Genomic DNA, 22,663 nt, shown 5'->3' with positions numbered 1-22,663 from the left:
CTAGTACGCTACGCTCTGATGAGCCAACCTGACATATTTCACAATATTTCTGTTGTATGGTAAGATAATAAAATAGTTTGGCAAGTATTCTGCTTCATCATACAAGAATTAAAACTCACACACTACTGATTCTGCCGATTGTGAGAGTTACTGACCTCTTCCAGAGCACTCCACAGTTCTTCATCTGTGTGTTGGTTAAATGGATCCAGGTTCTTTCTCATGGAACCCGTAAACAGTACCGGGTCCTAAAGGGGTGGGGGAGAGTTGGAGAACCCAGAGGACACCAAAATGATTAGATTTTGTGGACTATTTGTAAACAGAACAGCACAGTGACTTATTTCGACATATCTGAGTGAATGTCCTGCTGTGGCAGGTAAAAGTTTAAAAAACCTAAATGGCACACATGGCAAACTGTAACCAGCTGCCCTCCTTTGGTTTTGAATGCATCCTACAGTTTGCAAAAGTTCTGACTGATCACAGCAAAGAGCTTTGTGGGAATTGAAATGCTGAGAGCGTTGAGGAGAAAATGTTTGCTGGACAGCTGATTTTAACTCATTACTGGTAAGCTGGTGAAAACAAACAAACAAACAACAAAAAAACCAAAAGATGCAGTGTTAAAACTACACTCGTATAATTGTTTGAGCAAATAATTCAATTTTATTTATAAGCACCAAATCAAAGCAGTTGCAACAAAGTGCTTGTGCACTTTGTTGCAACACTTGTGCTTTTCTCACAGAGCAAACAGAAGTGACTCTAGAGTGTCAGAGCAGACTGGGGCTGCTGATCCTTTCTTAGCTTTAAGGATGTGCCCAACTAGTAATAATTAATGTCACTTATTAGCCAAATATTTCTCATGTCAAAGTAACAAAGTCATAGTAGACGAGCTACGAAACAAGGCAACAAGAGTAGCCAGATGCTAGTGTTGTGTTCTGCTAAGAGGTCAGCTATGATGTTGTACCTGAGGAATGATGGACATCTTCTGCCGCAGGTCATGGAGGCCGATCTCAGAGGTCACAATACCGTCGATGTAGATCTTCCCCTGGGGCTCTGCCAGGCGGAACAGAGCCGAGACCAGAGAGCTTTTCCCGGCTCCTGTTCTACCCACAATACCAACCTGACCCACAGGACACAGAACATAAGCTTTGGTTTGACAGCGTATCACACAAATGGCTTCAGGTTCTTAGAAACAAAACAAATAAACCTTGATGTCTGACCTTCTCTTGGGGTCTAAACATGGCTTTCAGGTTGTGCAGCACCTGAGGTCCGTCAGCACTGTAGGAGAAGTTGACCTGGTCAAAAGTCACCAGGCCTTTACTTGGCCAATCAGGAGGAGGACGTTTCTGGGTTTCCCAGGGTGCTTCACTCTCCAGTTTAGTGTACTCTACTACTCTTTCCACTGATGTCATCTGAGGACAGAAACGCAGGAATGCACATTAAATCAGGGTCAGTCTGTGTGGTGTAGTCAAGAACACAACATGTAATAAAACTATTTGCATACAAGTTCAATTTAAGAGTTAAAAGGTAAATCTGAAAGAATGGATTAATATCTAGAATTACACCAAAAATTTAAGAAGATACTGCCCACCACATCCTCCACATCCAATCAGCAAGTCTGCAACTCACAACTCAGTGTTCAGGATGCTTCAGTCTGCCACTGTTTCTGCAGGATTATTTTCCTAAGCTACTTTTTCTCCATGAGCTGCTTTTCTCAATGAAGGAGAACTGCCACGTGAATCAGACGGATGTTATAGAATCATTTAGTGTGTCTACTTGGTATCAAGGAGAATGCAGGTATTATTTATTATGGACAGATGCCAGAGAAACACCAGTACAACTAGTGGTCTAGTCATGCTATTCATGTGAAAGAGCAGAATCCCAAAGCTTAACCCTTTGGACTCTTGCAAAATAATAATGTCCATTCGTCCTCTTCTGCTTATCAAATTCAGGGTCACGGGGGGACTGGAGCCTATCCCAGCTACCACAGGTCGGGAGGCAGGGTACACCCCGGACAGGTCGCCAGGTCGACAGATAACCATTCGCACTCACATTCACACCTACGGGCATTTTAAATTCACAACTAACTTCATGTCTGTGGACTTTCGGAGGAAACTGGAGTACCCGGAGAGAAACCACACAAACATGGGGAGAACATACAAACTCCTCACAGAAAGACCCCGGCCTGATGGTGGAGTTAAACTCAGGACCTTCTTCTTGCTGGGAGACAACAGTTCTAACCACTGCATCACCCAAATAAGTAATTTACTTCAGACTCCTAAAAATTTTTGATCATTTAAGTCTGCTGACAACACAAGTTTAAGATGCGTAGCACACCAGGCAGAAATCATACAACATCAGGAAAGTGGTCTCAGATTCACCTCCATGTCAACAAGCCCAACAACCATAAATATAAAACAAAATGGCAAAGAAGACTTTTGATGTTCAAATGACAGAATAAATACAATCTTTGGACTATTTCTGGAAATTAGTGAGATTTATATGGGAATAGCAAAAGCTCAGTATGGAAAGAAATGATACAAGCTCTGGAAATAAAAGAGACAGTGAGTATCTTACCATGTTCTCCACCTCTGCACTCTGTCTGACACCCCACTGGAACATGCCCATTAGTGTGACAGAGTAGCTCAGAGCCAAACCAACAGCACCCGCATCAAGCTCTGACAGGAGCAGGAAAACAACCATTTTACTAACACTTTTAAAAGTTAAACGGCAGCAATCACTCAGCATCTGCTGGACTGCATATACACTGTATTGCCAAAAGTATTCACTTAACTGCCTTCGCAAGCATATGAACTTGAGTGACATCCCATCCATTTAATTTAGAGGGTTTAAAATTATGCAGCTTCAACTCTTCCACAAGGTTTAGCAGTGCGTTTTTGGGATTTTTGATCATTCTTCCAGAAGTGCATTTGTGAGGTCAGACACTTATGTTGGATGAGAAGGCCTAGCTCGTCATCTCCACTCGAATTCATCCCAAACTCACTCACACATGTCTTCATGGACTTCATGGACGTTGCTTTGTGTACTGTACACAGTCATGCTAGAACAGGGGGCCATCGCCTTGATGGCCCCTTCCTGAATGAAATTGTCCAAAATGTCTTGGTATGCTGCACTAAGAGTTTCTTCCCCTGGAAACAGTCAGATAAGTACCGTTCTCAGACTGGACCATCGGCTTGCCAGATGGAGAAGCTTGATCGTTCATCAATTTGGATGGGTAAGCCTATACTTTTGGCAATATAGTGGATAACCGGCACACTGCTGCCCCCTGCTGGTAAGCGATTGCAAACAGCAAGACTAAATCAACAGTAAAATTAGTTCTCTCACTGTCTCTGAGCAGCAGACAGCCAAAAGTAGTGATGGTAACAAAGATGGAGCAGATGCCATCAAGGCGGACAGCAAACCAGCGAGAGGTGGTCAGGAACAGGAACCAGGCCTCTGCACAGGGAAACAATCCATCACAGACAGTTCAAAAACATACAATTTTTAAGTTCTCTGATCATAATATGAGCTTCTATGTGCCAAGCATGAAGAGCACCTGAGTGCAGGTCCTGATGGGCATCAAAGACTTTCTGGAAGCGCTTCTCTTCCCCAAATGCTCGGATTGTCCAAAGGCCCTGAAGAGATGAGGACAAGTGGGAGAAGACTGGACTCCGAGCTGAGGACACAGATGAGTCAGAAGTTACCAATAGGTTAAAGAGCTTCAAGTTTTAAAGATATTACATATGCAGGTTTTAAAATGAAAAAGAAACAACAGTAGCAGCACGTGTATCTCCTTCTTCACACACTGTTGTACTGTAGGACACTCACTGGTGGACTCCAGCCGTTTAACATTTCTGGAGGTCCGCAGAAAGTAGCGACGCAAATAAAGAAAGATGAGAAGGAGGGGGACAACGGGGATAAGGATCCAGGGAATCACTGACGCTGCAACAGCAATGACCCCAAGTATCTGGAGGAAGATCTGCTCACAACAGAAAAACACATCAACATTAAAGTGGTTTGTTCTTGTGCCTTTTTCTTTTTGAGTGTCTTTAGAAAAGAAAAATGAATGTTTTACAGAATGAGAAAGTATTTTCATTAACTTGTGCATTGTACTTCAGCCTTTCACTTTAGTAACAGCACTGTCAGTTTTACTCATTTTATTCTTCAAAGAGATCTTTGACCCTCTGTTACAAATAAGAGCGTTATCTCAGATGGGCATCAGTAGGTAAATGTTACCAACCTCAGCAAAGGGCAGTGCCACAGCGCTTACACTTTCGCTTTACTCACCAGTGGCAGCACTGAGTACTGAGTGACTGAGGCAAGCTCAAGGAACATGTGACAACAAAGAAATTCGTAATATTTTGTCCAGCAGCGTGTAATCAGTGTAATGATTAGCTTCAAAGTTAAGAGCTAAGGGCTAATGAGTTATAAAGCCTGGACCTGAGTGAAGTATTTCAGGTACTGCATTGATTTCATAGTGATGGGACAGCTGCTGTGAGTCTGCAGCAAAGTTTAAATTGCCTAGTTATGGCATTTTCTTCATAGAATTTAGCTTTCACTTTGGAAAACTACCCAGCAACAGATGAGCACATGGTAAGATCGCTTTTCTTCTTAGGTTGTTGAACTGTTGATTTGATTCTATTAAGACTTGTTACCGTTTTTTTTTATTGGACTTTAAATGACTTTTATTGGCTTGAAAGTTTTATTATCATTACAGTAGTGAGTGCTGCTGTTACTTCAGGGAAATACTTCCCTACCTTTGCTCTGGACCTGCTGTGTTTATCGAAAAGAGCGTGGAGGCTACAGCTCCACCATAAACTGTCACTTGTTATGATCTTCATTGCAGCTTTGTCAGTGGTTTAGAAAAGAAAAATGCTGCTGTGTCTTTGCTGAGAAATCTACCCTCACCTGAACGAAATCTGCAAACGTCACTGGCATGTTGGAGTCCAGCAGCCCAATGTCCTTTGAAAATCTGTTCAATACTCTTCCTGAGGTCAGACAAGAGATAATTATCACCACACTTTGAAACCAGCTAGAGTAAGATTAATGTTTAGTTTAACTTTCCTTGCCTGTATATAGGGGGTCATATGATTGTTGGGTTTTTCTCTGTATCTATGAAGCGCCTTGAGGCGACTTTTGTTGTGATTTGGCGCTATATAAATAAAATTGAATTGAATTGTATACTGTGCCCCCACAAAGATGGCAAATGGAGTAAAAGTAACCACAAAATTCATCCATCCATCTTTACCCCCTTTATCTGGGTTATTTGGGTCACACCAAGGTATGACTGAGTTCCTGACCCTATGTGTAAGGAAGAGGAACCTCACCAAACCTCATCTAACCCTGGGGCCTGGCCAGCTTTTTTGTTTGTTTGTTTTTTTACTTCAGTTGCCTCAGCCACAGTGATGGATGGGTTAGCTCCAGACTCTGCTTCCACTACAAAAAGTGTATCAGCAGGATTGAGGACATCATTTAAGCAGATCAAGCATCCTACCCAGGGACTTGAAGAGGGTTGGGTATTGTGCTGACGTGTCAAATGTGATTTTACACATAAGCATAAAATGACAGTCAGGACCTGTTTCTTGACTCAAATGCACAGGGAAACAACCAGACTCATCCATCCCAAAGCACAGTTGCCAAATTGGGGATACCTGTATACCCAACCTGCCTGTCACCTCTCACTGAGGGCAACCCAGGACTGGTACAATGTCCAGCCCTCTCTAGACACCAGAGCAAAAGCTATGAGTTCATGTGACCGTGACTACACCTAGTTCATATTTCTCAACCTTAAGCATTAGCTCAGGCTCCTTCCCCAACAGAAAGGTGCCATTCCAAGTTCCTAAAGCCAGATTTCTCAGCCTGCCCCTGACCATCTCCCCTCCGGTGAGTGGTTGGCCCACACGAGCACTACAGAATTCCATTTAGAAGTTTTTGAACTACAAAATTCTACAATTTACCGACTCTGGCTTTAGAACGTACAACACTAAAAATTTGCAAAGTTTTGCTTACCAATCGGATTGATGTCAAAGAAGTGCACGGGTGTTTGGAGTATAGCGCTAAACATGCGGTTGTGCAGAGACTGTGAACACCTCACTAGCACATTGAACAGCACCAAATTCCTGCCAAAGCCAAAGATTATGGTGACTGCAGTCAAACCTGGAAAAATAACACACCATAAAACACCAGTGGAGTAAAATCAGAAGAAATGCAGCGCAGTGTAAATAAGAGAACGCCTTTACCTCCATAAATTCCCAGGTAAAAATCCGTGTCCAGCTCTTTGGTGACATTTAGTCCATTTGTTGTGATGTTAGTCATGTTACTGCTGGCCATTAGTTTTTCTTGCTCATCAGCCCTAAACAGTCAGACATGAGTATAAACAGACATGTAAAAGCTGCAGTCTATGAGGAAAACGGCAGATTGAAGATACTTACCAGTAAGCTAGCCACCAGTCTTGCATGATGTATGCTACCTAGAAGATATAAAAGCCAAAAAAATAATTTTTACTGCTTTATATTACACATGTGAAATGCATTCAACACTTATTCTCACTGAGCTAACATGTGGAAGGCGAATTACAAGTGCAGGTGAGTCTTTGTGTACCTGAGCCATGATGTTAAGCAGCACGACAGCCAGCAGAACCACAATGTTGGCCCCAGCTGCCAGATACTTGGCATAGATGCGTATTCCAATGGTTCCCTGAGCTCGAGTCTCCTCTGCAAATGTCTGAACTTTCTCCGCCTGCGAGGAAGTCATCAGCATGCAGACAAGTATCATGATCACTGGCCGTCAAGTTCCCTGTGTTTAACTTGTCAAAATGAAAACGGACTAAAGCAAACTAAGCTCAAGTTGTGTCAGTTCAGCACGCTCTGTATGTTAAAGACCATTGGGGAAGGGGAAAAGAAAGAAAAGCAAACATGATATTAAACTAGGGATGGGCAGAAACGACCCATTTCCTATAAACAACCCTGATTTTTTAAAAACTAGGCTGTTTTTACTGATAATTATCCACTAACCGGTAACTGGTCTTCATCTTTGATGGACTGGACAGAGGAAGTCTGGGACAGCACTGAATTTTGAGACAGAGTTCGAGTTCTGGTGGGGGTGTCATGATGAGGCTGCTGTTGCTCCTCTTCCTCCTTCTTGAGAAGGGAGGTGAAGTCCAATCCAGACTGCTGAAGCTCCGTGTAAGTTCCCTTTGCCACCATGTGACCCTGACAAACACACACACATATCACCAAGTGTTAGGAAATTGTACAGCTGTGTTTTACAGACCTATGGCAGCACCACCTCCTCATGTGAAACACACACTTTGTAGTGTTTGGAAATGTACTGCGGTTTACATCTTCAAAGTCCTGCGAGTCACCCAGATAGTCTGTTGACAGTCAGCTTGCTTTGGCAGCACTCAGTCTTGTTTGTGCTTTTCTACAAATGGTAGTAGTGTGGCTGAATTTCAGAAAACATCTCCTGAAGAGACAAAGATAAATCCCTGCAGCCCCTTCAGTCTATGATCTAATACAGGGGTGTCAAACGTACGGCCCGCGGGCCGGATCAGGCCCGCAAACGGGTTTAATCCAGCCCGCGAGATGATTTTGTAAAGTATAAAAATGAGCAGCAATTTTTCAATAAAGAAACTGTTGTTCCAATTGTGTCCATTGGATGGCGCAATAGCAATTGTGAGCTACTTTGTTTTGCCCGCGAAATTTAAACCTGATCTGTTTTGGCACCCTCATTGCCCCAATATGTCTCTGTCAAAAAAGAGAAAAGTGGATGCAGAGTGTTCCAAGATAAATGGTCATCCTCCTCACGGAAGTGAATGGGAAAGCTGTATGTTTGGTGTGTTCCCAGCATGTTGCAGTGCTGAAAAGAATATAACCTCCGTCACCACTATGTGAGTCTTCATGCCGACAAATATGACAACTTTCAAGGACAGCGGAGAAGAGAGAAGGTGAATGAACTGTTGGCGGGTCTGAAGAAACAGCAGTCTGTGTTTACTCACAGCCGAGACATCAGTGATGCTGCAGTGAAAGCTAGCTACCTCATTGCTAACGAAATTCCACTAGCTTCAAAACCATTTAGTGACGGTGAATTTGTAAAAACATGTATGATGAACGCATCGGAGATTGTGTGCCCTGAAAAGCGCCAGGCCTTTGCAAATATCAGCCTGACAACAAACACAGTTGCTGACAGGATTTCTGATCTTTCAGCGGATTTGGACAGCCAGTTGAAGCAAAAAGTAAAGTCATTTATTGTGTTTTCAGTTGCAATTGATGAAGGCACGGACATTACAGATGTTGCACAACTGGCAATTTTCATCCGCGGAGTTGATGACACATTGACCGTCACCGAGGAGTTCGTGGAGTTGGTACCGATGACAGATACAACGACCACAGCTAGGGTTGCCAACTCGCTGAAAAATAAATAAGGGACACCTCGTGGCCAGGGCCGGGCAACCCAGTTGTCTTCACCCTTCCCAGTGTGGTAGCTATTTTTTTTGTGTGTGAAATTATTTTTTAACCATTTGACTTGAATTTGATTTAAGCAGATGCATATTCTTTGTGATATGACCATATGGGAAACAAATGATCATTTAGCCATTTATTTTTAGCTCAAAATGACAACATTAACACAGTAAAACAGGTCTCTTTCTTAAACAGAAGCCTGTCATGCTTAACTTTTGAGAATATAAGTAAATCTTTCTTTAAAAGAACTCTGTCCTGCTTAACTTAAAATTATATAAATTAATAGAAAGCAATAGAACAAAAAATATTCCTGTAACTGTGCACATATAGTGCATATAGTACAATTGGCTTCAGTTGAGGTATTATTTCAGCTTTTCTAATGCTAATCAGCTGCTCCTGTTTGTAAACCCACTTGTTGCCATGATTACGCATCTTAACTCATCATCATTATTCATCTATGTATTACTTTTATGTATTAGTCATCTATTTGTTGTAATCATCTATCCTTGCAGTTGTTTATTACACAAAATAAATTATATTATCACACTTCTGGCCACATAGCGCTGATATTCACTGCACATGCCCATAATAACCTTAACCAGAGGGTTTAAAAAAACAAACCAATGTTTACATACCATATCTGCTTCTGCCGTGGCCTGGTGGACAAAAAAATGGTTAAGGGTTCCCTGAGCTTTCACACCCCTCCTATGGAACTCCAAAGTGTTCAAAATTAAATAAATAAATAGGTCAAGATGAAATAAATAACTATGTGAATAAATAAGACACAGATATGTAATGTGAGAATGATATTGTGAAATAATGGAACACATTTTGAAAAAAATGCTCATTATTGTGAAATATATTGCATTCTGCTATATAAATTTACTTATTATTGTGAAATATTATTTCATGGTCATTATTTTTCACAATAACAGAGATTATTCCTGAGGCATTTTATTTATTTCCAGCCGTTTTTAGTCCAAAATGACCTTTTTTCAAAGTCAGTCTTTATTTCAAAATCCCGTTTTTCCCGATGGTCTATTTATTTCATAATGCGACTTTTCAGCAGAATGACTTTGTCTGTCAATCAATGTAAGTGGGCTGGACCTTTGCACCTATTGGCTTATCGTTTACCATCGACTAGTTTTCCTGGATACCGGCTCCGCGGACGGCTACTGCAGCTAGCAACAGCGTGCTAGGTCAAAAGTCACGGAGGATGGCGGACTGGTGTGAACTTCAGCCAGTTCTGCTCATTTAAGCAAATCAGATAGAGAGGGATCATTTACCTGTAGATACTGTTTTGAGTCGTTTAGATGTTTCTGAAATGCTTGGGATGATAATTGCTCTTCAAGATGTTCGCATCGATGACAGCATTGTCAAAGGTTTAAGATCAATTCAGCACCGTGTTCGTTTGGAATACGCCGAGGAAGAACAGTCTTCAAATGTTGGCCGTCCACGTCTAGAAATCCCGGTGCAGCACTCAGGACTTTAGTGCTGTCCGGGATAACCGTCGGGGTAATTGCCGATACATTTTCTGTGTCTCCGAGCACAATTAGGAGGAAAATGACGGAGGATGGTCTAAGGTAAGTTTATGCTGTAATTGAGCACCTGTGTGATTCTGTACACAGCATTGTTTAGGTGTTGACCTTAATTATGACGTTTGACAATGAATTATTATCGCTTACTTTTTTTTGTTACTGTCTAAACTAAGTGGGGCAGCTACGGCTAAAGCTATCGGCGCCATCTCGGCGTTGAGACACGTTTAGCAGTGTTAGCTGTTAGTGTGTTAACTCGGAGACTGGGGTCAGTGGAGCCTGTAGGAACCTTTTACACAGAGAGTAGACCCACCAGCTTTCCACAGTCTACTTACTTATCACATCTTGTTAGACAACAGGGTCATTAGTGCTTTAAATAGTACATAGTTGAATGTTTCATTGCTGTTTGCAGTTGATTGTTCTCTGATAACGCATAACAAGGTTGATGTTAAATAGCGAGTTTATTGAAATGGTTTTGTCTATTTCAGCAGCATTATAGATATACTTTCTCTGGTGTCTTCGGTAAAGCTAAAACAAGAATACATTTACATCCTTGGTTCTTTCAGCATTAATTGGAAAACTTTGAGATTTGCTGTGCGCCTCCCAAGCCATTCTCTTTTATCCCACCTGTCAGGTATAGATGGCAATACTTTAAACAAAGTTAAATTTGTTATACCTGAAGAGAACCAATCCTGACCTAGAATGGGTGAATGAATAATTAGTTGGTAGCCAATGCCTAAGCAACTCACATAGGCCCTGGCAGACTCAATAAGTCCATCTAGGAACAGCTGCAGGAAACACCTCTTCAGTTTAGATTTAAAACATGTGCATGCTCTTTCAGGTTGATGAGGATTATGGTGTGGACTGGACAGGACAACATAATCGCTGCCCATCAAATGAGATCACCATTCCTGAGATTCAGCTCCCAGATGCACTGAATGAACAAGACCCTGCCGTGCTACCAATACTTCAAAATCACTTGTAGAAAGACATTATTACATTTAATCAGTTTCTATGTCAGGAGGATTTTTTTTTTTTTTTAAATTTCTACAGCTTTGTAGCTAATACTGACTCAAAACAGCATAACCAATTTCATTTTCAACAAAACAGTGAGTGGCTATAAAACAGGATTTGTTTTATACAGCTGTCACTTTAATGATATTCATTTCTTGGTTGGATATACAGTACATGTCAACTCTGAGCAGATTTAATACAATGAACACAGTACAGTAGTGTAACATCTTAATTCAAATAATTTTTTCTAGAAATTTTTTTTGTATCAGTAGCGAGTATAAACAAAACATATTGTGTAATTTATAATGTACAGTGAACAACTGATTTTGATATCTGAACTCTTCATCAGTTTATATTAAAAAAGCCATAAATGCACACCTGTACTCTGTATTTTTCACTGTCAAGTGTATTAAAAAGAACTAGAACTCACTAGATTGTCCGTTTCTTTGAACACCGAGTACAGTAATGTGATGCAAGAAAGAAGAAATGGTCTAATTTTACCATGTGGTTATGGAATCAATCGTAAACCAGACCAAAACCTGAGTCAGTAGAGTTGAGACACACCTGAATGTCCATTAGAAATGACTCATAGGTACAGTAGTGTGCAGGAAGACGTAGTACTTCAAAACCGGTGGAAGACTTTGGAAGATTGCTGTTGACCACTTCCACAGTCATTTCTCGGCAAGACTTCCCATCCTGTCCAAAACTTGATGAGGGCTTTTTGTTGTGCACAAGATGCTGCAACAGAAGATTGTTTTAAACTATAATGACATCCTATATTCATTATTTTGAATCTTTTATGGAGAAATACCATAAAAGATGACCACTTACATACAGGGCACCAGACATTTTTGCCCCACTCAAATTGCTGTTGTAGCTTTTATAGATATTTTTATGTTAACAAAGCTAAAAGTAGTCTACATACAATTCTAGTGCAACTGATAATGCCACCACTCTTATGTATTGCATGGAGCAAATAACAAAACAAAATTATACTATAGCGTAGAGCTGGGCGATAGAACGATAACGATATGTATTGCGAAATAACTTTCTCAATAGAAAAATTAAACTATTGCGATAGACCTCACCGCTCTTGTCCTTTTTATAAAAAAAATAAAAATAAATATCGTGATATGAAAAAATCTCATATCGCCCAGCTCTACTATAGTGTACTTTGTTAATGACCCAAGATCACTGGACTGTATGTAATTTACCAAAGTATAATCAGAGAAAACCAATGGCAAAATACCTATCGCAGCAGACTTACCATTTTCAATGAAGGACCGAAGGTAACCTGCCACTCTGCATTTATCCTCGAGAGCATTCCTCTTCTTCCTCATCTTCATCTTCTGTGGCAGGCCACAGTCATTTTATAGCTTTACTTATCTTGTAGTCTTAAGAGCATCAGCAACATTAGGTGTATTTTTATTAAATGTAACCCAGCTGTTCAACTAACCTACGCATACAAAACAGTATATTGGTGTTTTGTGTCAACAATTAATGTTCATCCTTCATAAATTAACCAAATAGCTTTACTATTCAGATGTTAAAAGATGTGACCTGACCTTACCTCACAACAGGGAGCAGTCTCTGATTCCCTTGGTAAGAAAGGAGGAATGATGTCTGATCTTTCTGTCAGAAGCGGCCATACCATGGTTTCCTTAAGCCCTTTCCTCAGCTGCTTGACTTGACGACTTGTTTGTGTTATGACCTACAACGGTGAGACCAAACCAAAACTGAAGTTGGAGTCTGTAAAGTGACACACACTTTAAATGTTAAATATTTAAAGAACATCCACTGTACTAGTAAAAGCATTTTCAAATTATACCCACTTACAAAATCACTACGTTGAACTAAAATTGCTTTCTTTTCTTTCACATAGATTACTTGTCTTCCATATTAGCACAGAAGATAAGCCACTTTAAAACAGTCATGAATAACTATTACCTACAACAATGTAAATAGTAATACAGACATTAACCCAGAAGACAATTATTTTCTCTTACCTAATTTATAGAATTCTTTGCTATGATAAAAAACAGTATTAAAAAAAATCTGTGACTAAACTGATTAAAAAGCTCATTTTTGCCAGACAGACTAACCAAGCAATAATAACATATCGTTACTTACCCTGAACAGCGTTTCGTGGAGTGGAGCTAGCTGTGATAGCGTTAGCATTTGCTAACGTTAACACTGTGCGGTTGTGATGAGAACTTGGACCAGGGACCACTTCATCTCCAGTACACTGCTGCAATACGCAGACTGAGGTGAAGACGTTCAATCTAAGCGGTTAGCAAGTTCTCTGAGTAACTCAGAAACGGACTTGTTTCCTGCAGCCATGCCCTTCACAAGAATTGATACACCTGTAACGTTATTCGCGCCCAGTGTTTTGCATTTGTCGGTGCCTTAAGTTTATTTTGAGCTGCATACTGCCGCCAGCTGCATAGGAGATGCATTGCACCATTAAACCTAAATCGACAATTCATGTGCTATTACTTATGTCTGAGTAAAGGAGCAACCAATCACACAACTGGCTCCGCCCTGTCTTTCTTGATTGACAGACAAAGTCATTCTGCTGAAAAGTCGCATTATGAAATAAATAGACCATCGGGAAAAACGGGATTTTGAAATAAAGACTGACTTTGAAAAAAGGTCATTTTGGACTAAAAACGGCTGGAAATAAATAAAATGCCTCAGGAATAATCTCTGTTATTGTGAAAAATAATGACCATGAAATAATATTTCACAATAATAAGAAAATTTATATAGCAGAATGTAATATGTTTCACAATAATGAGCATTGTTTTCAAAATGTGTTCCATTATTTCACAATATCATTCTCACATTACATATCTGTGTCTTATTTATTCACATAGTTATTTATTTCATCTTGACCTATTTATTTATTTAATTTTGAACACTTTGGAGTTCCATACCCCTCATGTTCTTCTTGTGCCCACCACTAGAAGCATGCCTATGGAAAAAGTGCGCCGGCACACAGTGCAGTGCGCTTTAAAGGTGTTATCGTGCACTTTTCCAGCCAGGTGTTTTCCTTTTCCCATTCCTCTCTGTACTTTTGCAGCCTTTTTTTCTTTCTCTGAGCGAACAAACATTGCTGCTCCAATGCTGGGCTTACACTGTGCGATTTTTGGCCCATTTTGAGCCGATTTTTGAGTCGTGCGACCGATTTGGTGATCGGCCCGATTTTGGCCTTCATCGTGCATCGTGTAGTATACGTGGGGTAACGAGAAGCGATTAACACCTCACGACCAGCTCCCGATCATCAATCGGTCGTGAGGGTGTCAACACAGCCGCTCACGCGCTAACACGTAAACGTCGGTGAAAAAGATGGAGCAGCATGGCTGTGCGGCGTGTGATCTGGACCCAAGCGATGGAGGCACAACTTGTAGAACTTTGGAAAGCTCATCCGAGCCTTTTCGATGTGGCATCACAAAATTATCACGACCACAACAACCGTGAAAATAGTTTGATTTACACTGCTGCTTAATCACAGCTGCCTGATCAATGTTTTTCAATTTAGCAAAGTTGATGGTGGTGGGGTGTCTGTGTGAGTGAAAGACAGAGAGGGAGAGCGAGCGACAGAATTTCTGTTATAACCTTCATTTTATGGAGGCACAGTGTGAGCACTCAGGTCTCATCAGAGCATCGGGCGGTATAGTGTGAGACTCTGCATCGTGACCTACCAACTTCTAACCCCTGTGAGTCAATCGTGCAGTTTGAGCAGGAGCTGAATAACGTGAATGAAAAAAAAATCGCACAGTGTCTGCCCAGCTTTAGGTGTACTGTCGTCCGAGACTTGCACCGCAGTGTCAGCGTTTGTTTCCCTGTTGGCCATGCTTGTTGTTGTGGTCATCTGTTGTCTTCCGGTATTTTCTCCGCAAGCGACCTTTCCTCGACCAATGAGATAAGCGGTAATCTGAATTGTCATACTCGAATTGTCATAAGTGTGCTGTCAGCTCATTGGTCACAAAGCAGGAGAGGGGCTGGGAATTATGTTTTCAAACAAAGCGTTAATTCCATTAACATTTATAGACTACTTTTGATTCTCACTGTATTACGGGACAAAGTGCGTCCCTTATTAGCTCAATACGGGACGTGTACTTTTGTTTCTAAATACGGGACGATTCCGTTTTTTAAGGGACGGTTGGCAACCCTAACCGCAGCTGATATTTTCACCGCACTCGTCGGTGCGCTGGACAGGGTCGGAGTGGACTGCAGAGGTGGGACCAAGTCATTGTTTTGCAAGTCTCAAGTAAGTCTCAAGTCTTTATCCTCAAGTCAAGTCTCAAGTAATGTCAGGCAAGTCAGAGTCGAGTCTCAAGTCACTGGTGTAAAAGTCAGAGTCAAGTCACAAGTCTGAAACTTTGAATTTCAAGTCCTTTCGAGTCTTTAAAAAAAAAAAACGAAAAAATAATGTTGCAGTTATGCTAAATGTAAATATTAGACCATGTAATTTTAAAATCTGTGTTTTTCTCAACACATGACAAAATAGTGAACTTAGAAAATATACACAAATTGTGAAATTGCACCTCTTTAAAATGCAGCTCAATTAAACCTAGCTCCAAGAATAATTTTCACCGACAGTTCTGAGATAAGCTGCATGTTATTCTTGGATGCGGTTGTAGGACCGGCTTTAAATCGCATGACAAAAATATCATACACATTAAAAAAAACTGCATCACCAACGTAGCCTGGACAACATTTGCTAGTTAGATGAAGTCAGCTATCTCATCTTAGCATATTTATATGCATAGTTATAATCATACGGTTCTTGGAGTGAGTGCATACACTCATGAAGTTTAGTAACTTCCGGTCACTGCAACAAGCCCAGGTACAGTTTACCGACGGATGGGTGCAGGACCTTGAAATGCACCGTGTAGAACGAAAGACCATCGTACGTATCATAAGTTTACCAGTCTCACAAATTGTCGTCATAAATACACATTCCTTAACCGTTTATTAATAGGACCTTTGAGCTCAACGGTAATTAATTAGTAGTGGAAATAATTTCTGGTACCCATCACAGAAATGTAGCAGTGACAACAATATTGTATGCTGTAATCGTACTGGGCAATTAGTGATACAAAAAACCTGTTTTATCCTGTGAATAAAAGTATATGTTTTTGTCAGTGTACCATAATAACAGAAGCGAAACGCAATATTGTGTCAGGACAATTCACTATTTATGCACAATAAATAAAGGAGCATAGCGCGACAATTTCTGTTCGGCGCCAGACTTGCTTGTAACCTATATCACTAATTATGTTATGAAAATGACGTATTAAGTACTAAAAAACACTGACCTTCGTGTAAATGCTTGGAGCAGACTAACCTGTGAGCTGGAGTGTTCTGGGACGTTATATTTGATCTTTGAATGGCTGCAATCCAGGCCATCCGTCGCGTCTTTGTTACTTCGGAAACATGGCTTGAACAATTTCTCTTCAACGACGTAATCCGATAACAACCGATCTCTTTACCCGTCGGCTTCCCGTGGCTGTCATGCGACCGGCTATTGCAGTTAATAATACAACAGCTTCTTGACATTTTTGTGTTTCTTTTTATCGCTGTATAACTGATTTTAATTGAAAGCCTGCGTGCGCTAGTACCGCTTGCCACGAGTTCCCAGAATCCTTTGCGGTTCTACCCGTGAATGACGTCACATTTTCAATCTCTATATAATATGCATGTTAAATTTTATATTTGGGGTAAAATATCAAGTCTTTTCAAGTAAACCGGTTCAAGTCCAATTCAAGTCCCAAGTCATTGGTGTAAAAGTCCAAGTCAAGTCACAAGTCTTAGAACATTTTTTCAAGTCAAGTCTAAAGTCATAAAATTAATGACTTGAGTCTGACTCGAGTCCAAGTCATGTGACTCGAGTCCACACCTCTGGTGGACTGGTCCCGCGCTGTCAGCCTGGCTACAGATGGTGCGCCCTCAATGATCGGGAAGAAAGCAGGCATTGTAAAAAAGTTCAGAGATAAAGTGCAATCTGCAAATGGAGGACGTGATTTTTGGACTTTTCACTGTATTTTGCACCAGGAGGCTTTGTGTTACAAGTCACTGAAAATGGATAACGTCATGAAGGTGGTCATCCAAACTGTTAATTTCATCCGATCCAGAAGCCTCAATCACCGTCAGTTTGACAGTCTTCTCAGAGAGAAAGACCACATCTATGGCCTGCCATACCACACTGAGGTAAGATGGTTGAGCCGAGGTGCTGTGCTGAGGCGTTTCTTTGATTTACGAGAAGAAATTGAACAGTTTATGGAAGAAAAGGGCAAACCAGTGTTAGAATTTCATTCCGCAGAATGGATGCAGGACCTTGCATTTATGGTGGATGTTACAGAGCACCTGAATAACTTGAACAAACAGCTGCAAGGACGCAACAAAGTTGTCACACAGTATTATGACAGCATACGTTCTTTCAAGTTGAAGCTGTTATTGTGGGAGACGCAGCTCGCTGGTGGTGATGCAGCTCACTTCCCCTGTCTGAAAAATGTGTGCACGATGTTGTAGTATCAGGTAAATGTTAAGTGGTAGGAACGTTTCTGCTGGGTTGTTGTTGTGGGGGGGGATGAAAAATAATAAAGGACACTCATTGGAGTAATGGCGCGTCTCGTGTGTCTGTGAGTTATGCCTCCAGTCAAATAACATCCATAACCTCAAATAACGGAACATGGTGTCAGAAGACAACTGGAAACGTTAGTTGGGCATAAGTGAAAGGTTTCGGCGTCGGTGCCAGGTTAAAGGTCGGCCATAGAGGAGCTGCGCGAAAAGAGACGTGGCGTCATGAGTCAGTTTCAAGTCACCCCGCCGGAGAAGTTCACTTTTAGGTCCGACGACTGGACCAAATGGATAAAGTTTTTTTTTTTTTTGCATCGCGTCTGGATTGGAGACGCAAGCGGACGAAAATCAAGTGAACGCCCTTATCTACACTATGGGCGAGGAGGCGGAGGACATATTGGTATCCCTGCACCTGACTCCCGAAGAGGCGAGCGATTCGTAGCCTGAAGAAACATCATATTTGAGCGAGCGAAGTTTAACCAGCGCCAACAAGAGACGGGTGAGTCAGTTGACAACTTCCATACTGCACTGCATTGTCTGGCAGAACATTGTGGATAGGGCTGCTCAATTAATCGAATTTTAATCACGATTACGATCTGGGCTTTCAACAATCATTAAAAATGACTGAGCCGATTATTAGCCCCTCCCTCATTTATCCGCGACACCTTAAAGGCCGGTCCGTGAAAATATTGTCGGGCATAAACCGGTCCGTGGCGCAAAAAAGGTTGGAGACCGCTGATTAAGAGGACCCGAGGGAAGCTCGGAAAGCTAAGCAGAAGTTATTTGGAGAGTGACTGCCGTTGGTTGAAAAGAGAGTTTAAAAAAAAACTTCAGTGGTGTTGCACACTATTTTATATTATTTTTTTAAAGTCATTGTTAACCCTTTAAAGCCGGTCAGAGCAGCACGCTCCGTTTTGCGTAACTATTGTTAAATCCCTGTAGAACCTGAACCACGTAAGCTAGCGCAATAATTTGTTTTGCATATGAAACCGGAGGAGTTGTACTTACATCTGATGCCATCAGCTTGTCCTCGGTCACGGTTTCCTTCCACATATAGCTTTGCAAAAATTGCATAAAAAGCGCTTGCAGGAACAAAAACATAATATTCCAGAAACACGTTTTGCCGATCCATCAGCTGTTCGTAATACTTCCCACAGTGAAATGATGCACATGCTGTTTTCTTTGCAAATTTGCATCATAGGATTGTTTTTTGTTTTTCCTGCAGTATATAAAAATTGCTGTATCTCCAAAATAAAACTATGAAGACACTCAAAATAAATTTCCTGTTGTTGTAAACTATTTTTTGGAACTTTATTGTATTTAAAGTTTTGAGGGATAAACCTCTTAAATTTCTCCAAGTAGAAATATATGTAAACAAAACAAAAGCGATTTTCAATTTTTTTTGTAGTTTATTGTACTTTTTTGCAATTTATGTAATTACTATGGACTTAATGCATACATATTATTAAAATATGGGCTATAACAGTTGTATTGATGTATAGCAACTTGAAATGCTCCCACAAATGGCACTACAACATGTAAAAACATAATATAAGCTCTGGTGGACTTGGTTCTATAGTAGGTCTTAAAGGGTTAAATAAATATCGTCAAATAATCGTGATCTCAATTTCAGTGAAAATAATCGTGATTATCATTTTTTTTTTTTTTTTTTTTTTTTAAATGACATCAGAAACAGCAGTATGCGACATTACGTGATGGCAGAGCTTCAGTTCATCCTTTGTCATTTTTTTTTTTTTTTTAATAAATAGGACAGGGGGAATGAATGAGAGAAAGAGGGGGAGAGAAAGAAAGAAAACCAAAGGGGAGAAGAGACGGTGAGAAGGGGGGGGAAGAGAGAGGAAAAAAAAAAAAAGAACTCCTGGGTCACCTGTATGGAGAAAAAAAGAAACAAACAAAAAAAACAAACAGAGGAGACAGCAAACAACAAAGAGCAACATAATAATAGAGAAAACAAAGCACCATCACAATAAACTAGCTAGTCATAGATATCAATATTTACTAAATAATAAACGATATTGTGCAGCACGCAAGATAGACAGCGCACAGTGTGCTTTGAGGCAGCAGCCAAGAAAGCTTTAGTCCGCGTCTGTGAATACCCATGTGTGCATACCTGTGTGGATCAGCATGCTTGCATTCCAAAGGTTTCTCCATGTAATGATCTGCTAGGGAGTGTGGGGGGGCCACAGCCCCGTCCTCCAGGGTGTGAAGTGGGTATGGAGGAGATCAAAACTCCAGACATCCAGAGGCCCCCAGAATACAAGAGACCATGGAAGACCAACAGAGGGGCAGCCGCGCCACTGTTCCAGTAAGAGCTGAGGAGAGTCCCAGATGAGGGCTCGCCCAGCAGCCGCGGAGCAGAAGTCAGGGGGAGTTGCAGTGACGCGCCCGTGAGCTCCGCCGGCCCCCAGCTGTGCCTGAGTGACCGAGCCCCAGGCCGAGAGGCCGGGGGCACCCCACCTCCAAAGGGGCCCGAGCGAGCCCCAGGCCCCGACAAGCGGCCGCCAAGGAGTGAGCCGGTGTGTACCCGGACGCCCACCCCCAGATACAAAGAACCACCAACACACCGACACCTGAGGGAGTCCGCCACCGGCAGGGGAAGTGGTGGTAGGTGGAGATAGGCCTCCAAACCTTGGAGGGCCTGAGGTGTCCCCAGAGAGGTGGCGTCTGATACCCAACCTGACATATAGACACAGACATACAGGCACACACAGACACAAACATCCATTCCCACCCTCATGCTCTCATATGCACTCACTCCACACTCAACCAACGTGGAGACAGACATAAAGAGACGCTGTACACACAATCACACTCCCCAAGCGTACTCTACAAACCGGGTCTAGGTACCCTTGCCCCTGGAGGGGGGAATTGCACCCAGACCCAGGTGGTGTTACCCTTTTCCCTGCGGTGGGGAGAGGCAGACCACCCCGACTCCGCAGCAGCAGGGAGGCCCCACACCCCAGACCGCAGTCGGACGGCCAACTCCTCCTACTAGCCCTCCCGCTCCAGCAGGCCGCAGAGAATGGGGGTGGGAGAAGACTCCAAACCTCCCTCCACCCGCTCATTGTAGTGTTGATGCATATGTGTTCTAAGGTGCAATTAAAACCCAGGAGGGCATGGAGCTACCTGCCAAGGAGCAGCAGGTAAGCGCATAGTCCCTCCTGCTAGCCCTCAATGACTAAGTGTATTTAAAATTGAGAGGTGGGCAACGACGTCAGGGGTGAGGTATACACCCTGATGGTAATTTGGACTCCGTGATTGTGCCCACCCCCAAGATCCTATATGTATGTGTAATGAGAGTGTGAATAATGTGAATGTCTAAGTTGTGGGATAAAATTGAGGCAGAGGCAGCCAGAAGGGGACAGGGGGGGGGGGGGGGGGTAGCCTCCTCTGCACCCTGGTGACATACCCCCACTCCAAGGCCCTGCATGTGTGAGTGGTTGTGGAGGAGCGGGAAGAGGGAGGCAGCTGGAGATGGGGAGGGAAGGAAGGGAGGGGCAGGTAACCCCTCCCTGGGGCCAGCTCCCCCGCTGACCCCAGTAGGCACTCCCACCCTTCGCGACCCGCCAGGGAAGGGGGGCCCAGGCCCATCAGACCGGGGCCCAGTGCAGTAGCGCCCTCCGGCTCCACAGAGCCCTGGACAGTCCACCCAACCCCACCACAGAGAAAACTGCACCCACCCCACCATCCACACATCTTCCAGACTACATAAGACGGTAAACGCCCGGGCTGAGATCTTCCTCCACCTCTCCTGTATCTCCCCCTCCTGCAGAGAGTTCCTGAAGAGAAGAAAGCTCCTGCAAGATGTGACCATCCCCCCCACCAGTTGAAGAGCCCCCCAGGCGGCTCGACGTACCGGCGGCACCCTGCTCCAGGGCCGGGCCCCCATGCACCCACCCGCCCACAACCCCGGCAACACACCAACCAGGACCCAAGCCCCCGAGGCCCGGCCCGGGCCCCAGCCCAGAGATGGAGCGCCCCCAGAACCTCACGCCCATCCCGGACCCACCCAGGGGCAGCCAGGTTGCCAGGTCAGTAACCCACGTCCGTCAGCACAGACCCTCCCCTAGCCCCGCTGCACGCAGCCGCGAGGAAACAGTTGACAGCCGACAAACACAGAGGGGAACGGTAAGTGACGGAAGTGATGTTGTAGGTGACGTCAGACGCCGGAGATTTTGGCGGAGAAAAAGCAAATGGTAGCATAGAGTTTAACAAAGGTTTTCCAAGCTTCAGTATTACCAAATATACTAATCAATTGTCATATAACTAACAACATCTGTTTTATCATCTCTAACACCCTGGAGGACAACGGGGAGAGTTTAGACGCTCTCCAAGATTACATCGACCGCTGTTTTCAAGATTTAGTAATGCATAAGGCCCAGAGTGCATCTTCCCCGGCCAAAATCGAGACGCCGTCATCGAAGAGAAGTCGCCAGGCAGACTCCCCCGGTACAACATCGCCTGCCGGCAAAGACATCGCAGAAATCCTGGAGTCAATCGACAAGCGATTGATTGTCCAGTTTCGATGCGAGGCTGTCCCTGGTGGAGATTTTACACCGGGAATTTAAATCTCTGAGAGAATCCCTGGAATTCAGCCAGCGGCAGGTGGAAACGCTTGCCGCTGAAAATGCCACGCTACGGGAGTCGGTTAAATCGCTCACCGATAACGTGACCCAGCTAAATATTGAAAATAAAAAAATAAAAGAGTCCGTTATCGATCTACAAGCCCGTAGCATGAGAGATAATCTTGTGTTTTCTGGTATTCCAGAAACTGCCGGAGAGGACGCAGAGGCAACGGTGAAAAACTTAATTAAAACCCACCTGAAGCTGCCGGAGGACACCGTAAAGAACATCGACTTCGATAGAGTACATCGCTTGGGGGGCGTGCGGTCGCGGACCGGGAGACCACGGCCTATTGTGGCCAAATTCGGTCAATTCAAACAGAAGGAACAGGTGAAGAGTCGCGGCAGAGAGCTGAAAGGAACGGACTTCAGCGTGAACGACCAGTTCCCCAAAGAGATTCTGGAACGACGCAAGGTCCTGTTCCCAGTTCGA

General features: G+C 42.9%; 1 protein-coding gene across 1 annotated transcript in view; it reads right to left on the bottom strand.

Annotated features, from left to right (window-relative positions):
• Positions 1-22,663, bottom strand: part of abcc4 (ATP binding cassette subfamily C member 4 (PEL blood group)) — a 66,828-nt gene that overhangs the window by 4,807 nt on the left and 39,358 nt on the right. The window contains exons 15-27 of the mRNA XM_076879988.1: positions 7,008-7,205; positions 6,595-6,732; positions 6,426-6,463; positions 6,234-6,346; positions 6,004-6,150; positions 4,903-4,982; positions 3,823-3,973; positions 3,551-3,670; positions 3,340-3,450; positions 2,572-2,672; positions 1,215-1,406; positions 959-1,114; positions 156-245 (exon numbers count right to left, since the gene is read on the bottom strand). Of these exons, the coding sequence (XP_076736103.1) occupies positions 156-245; positions 959-1,114; positions 1,215-1,406; positions 2,572-2,672; positions 3,340-3,450; positions 3,551-3,670; positions 3,823-3,973; positions 4,903-4,982; positions 6,004-6,150; positions 6,234-6,346; positions 6,426-6,463; positions 6,595-6,732; positions 7,008-7,205 (1,635 nt within the window). The remainder of the gene's footprint in view (positions 1-155; positions 246-958; positions 1,115-1,214; positions 1,407-2,571; positions 2,673-3,339; positions 3,451-3,550; positions 3,671-3,822; positions 3,974-4,902; positions 4,983-6,003; positions 6,151-6,233; positions 6,347-6,425; positions 6,464-6,594; positions 6,733-7,007; positions 7,206-22,663) is intronic.

Source organism: Maylandia zebra, linkage group LG23, assembly GCF_041146795.1.
Source record: "Maylandia zebra isolate NMK-2024a linkage group LG23, Mzebra_GT3a, whole genome shotgun sequence".
Lineage (NCBI taxonomy): Eukaryota > Metazoa > Chordata > Actinopteri > Cichliformes > Cichlidae > Maylandia > Maylandia zebra.
Note: the sequence above shows the minus strand (reverse complement) of the source record. Positions and strands in the feature narration are given on the sequence as shown.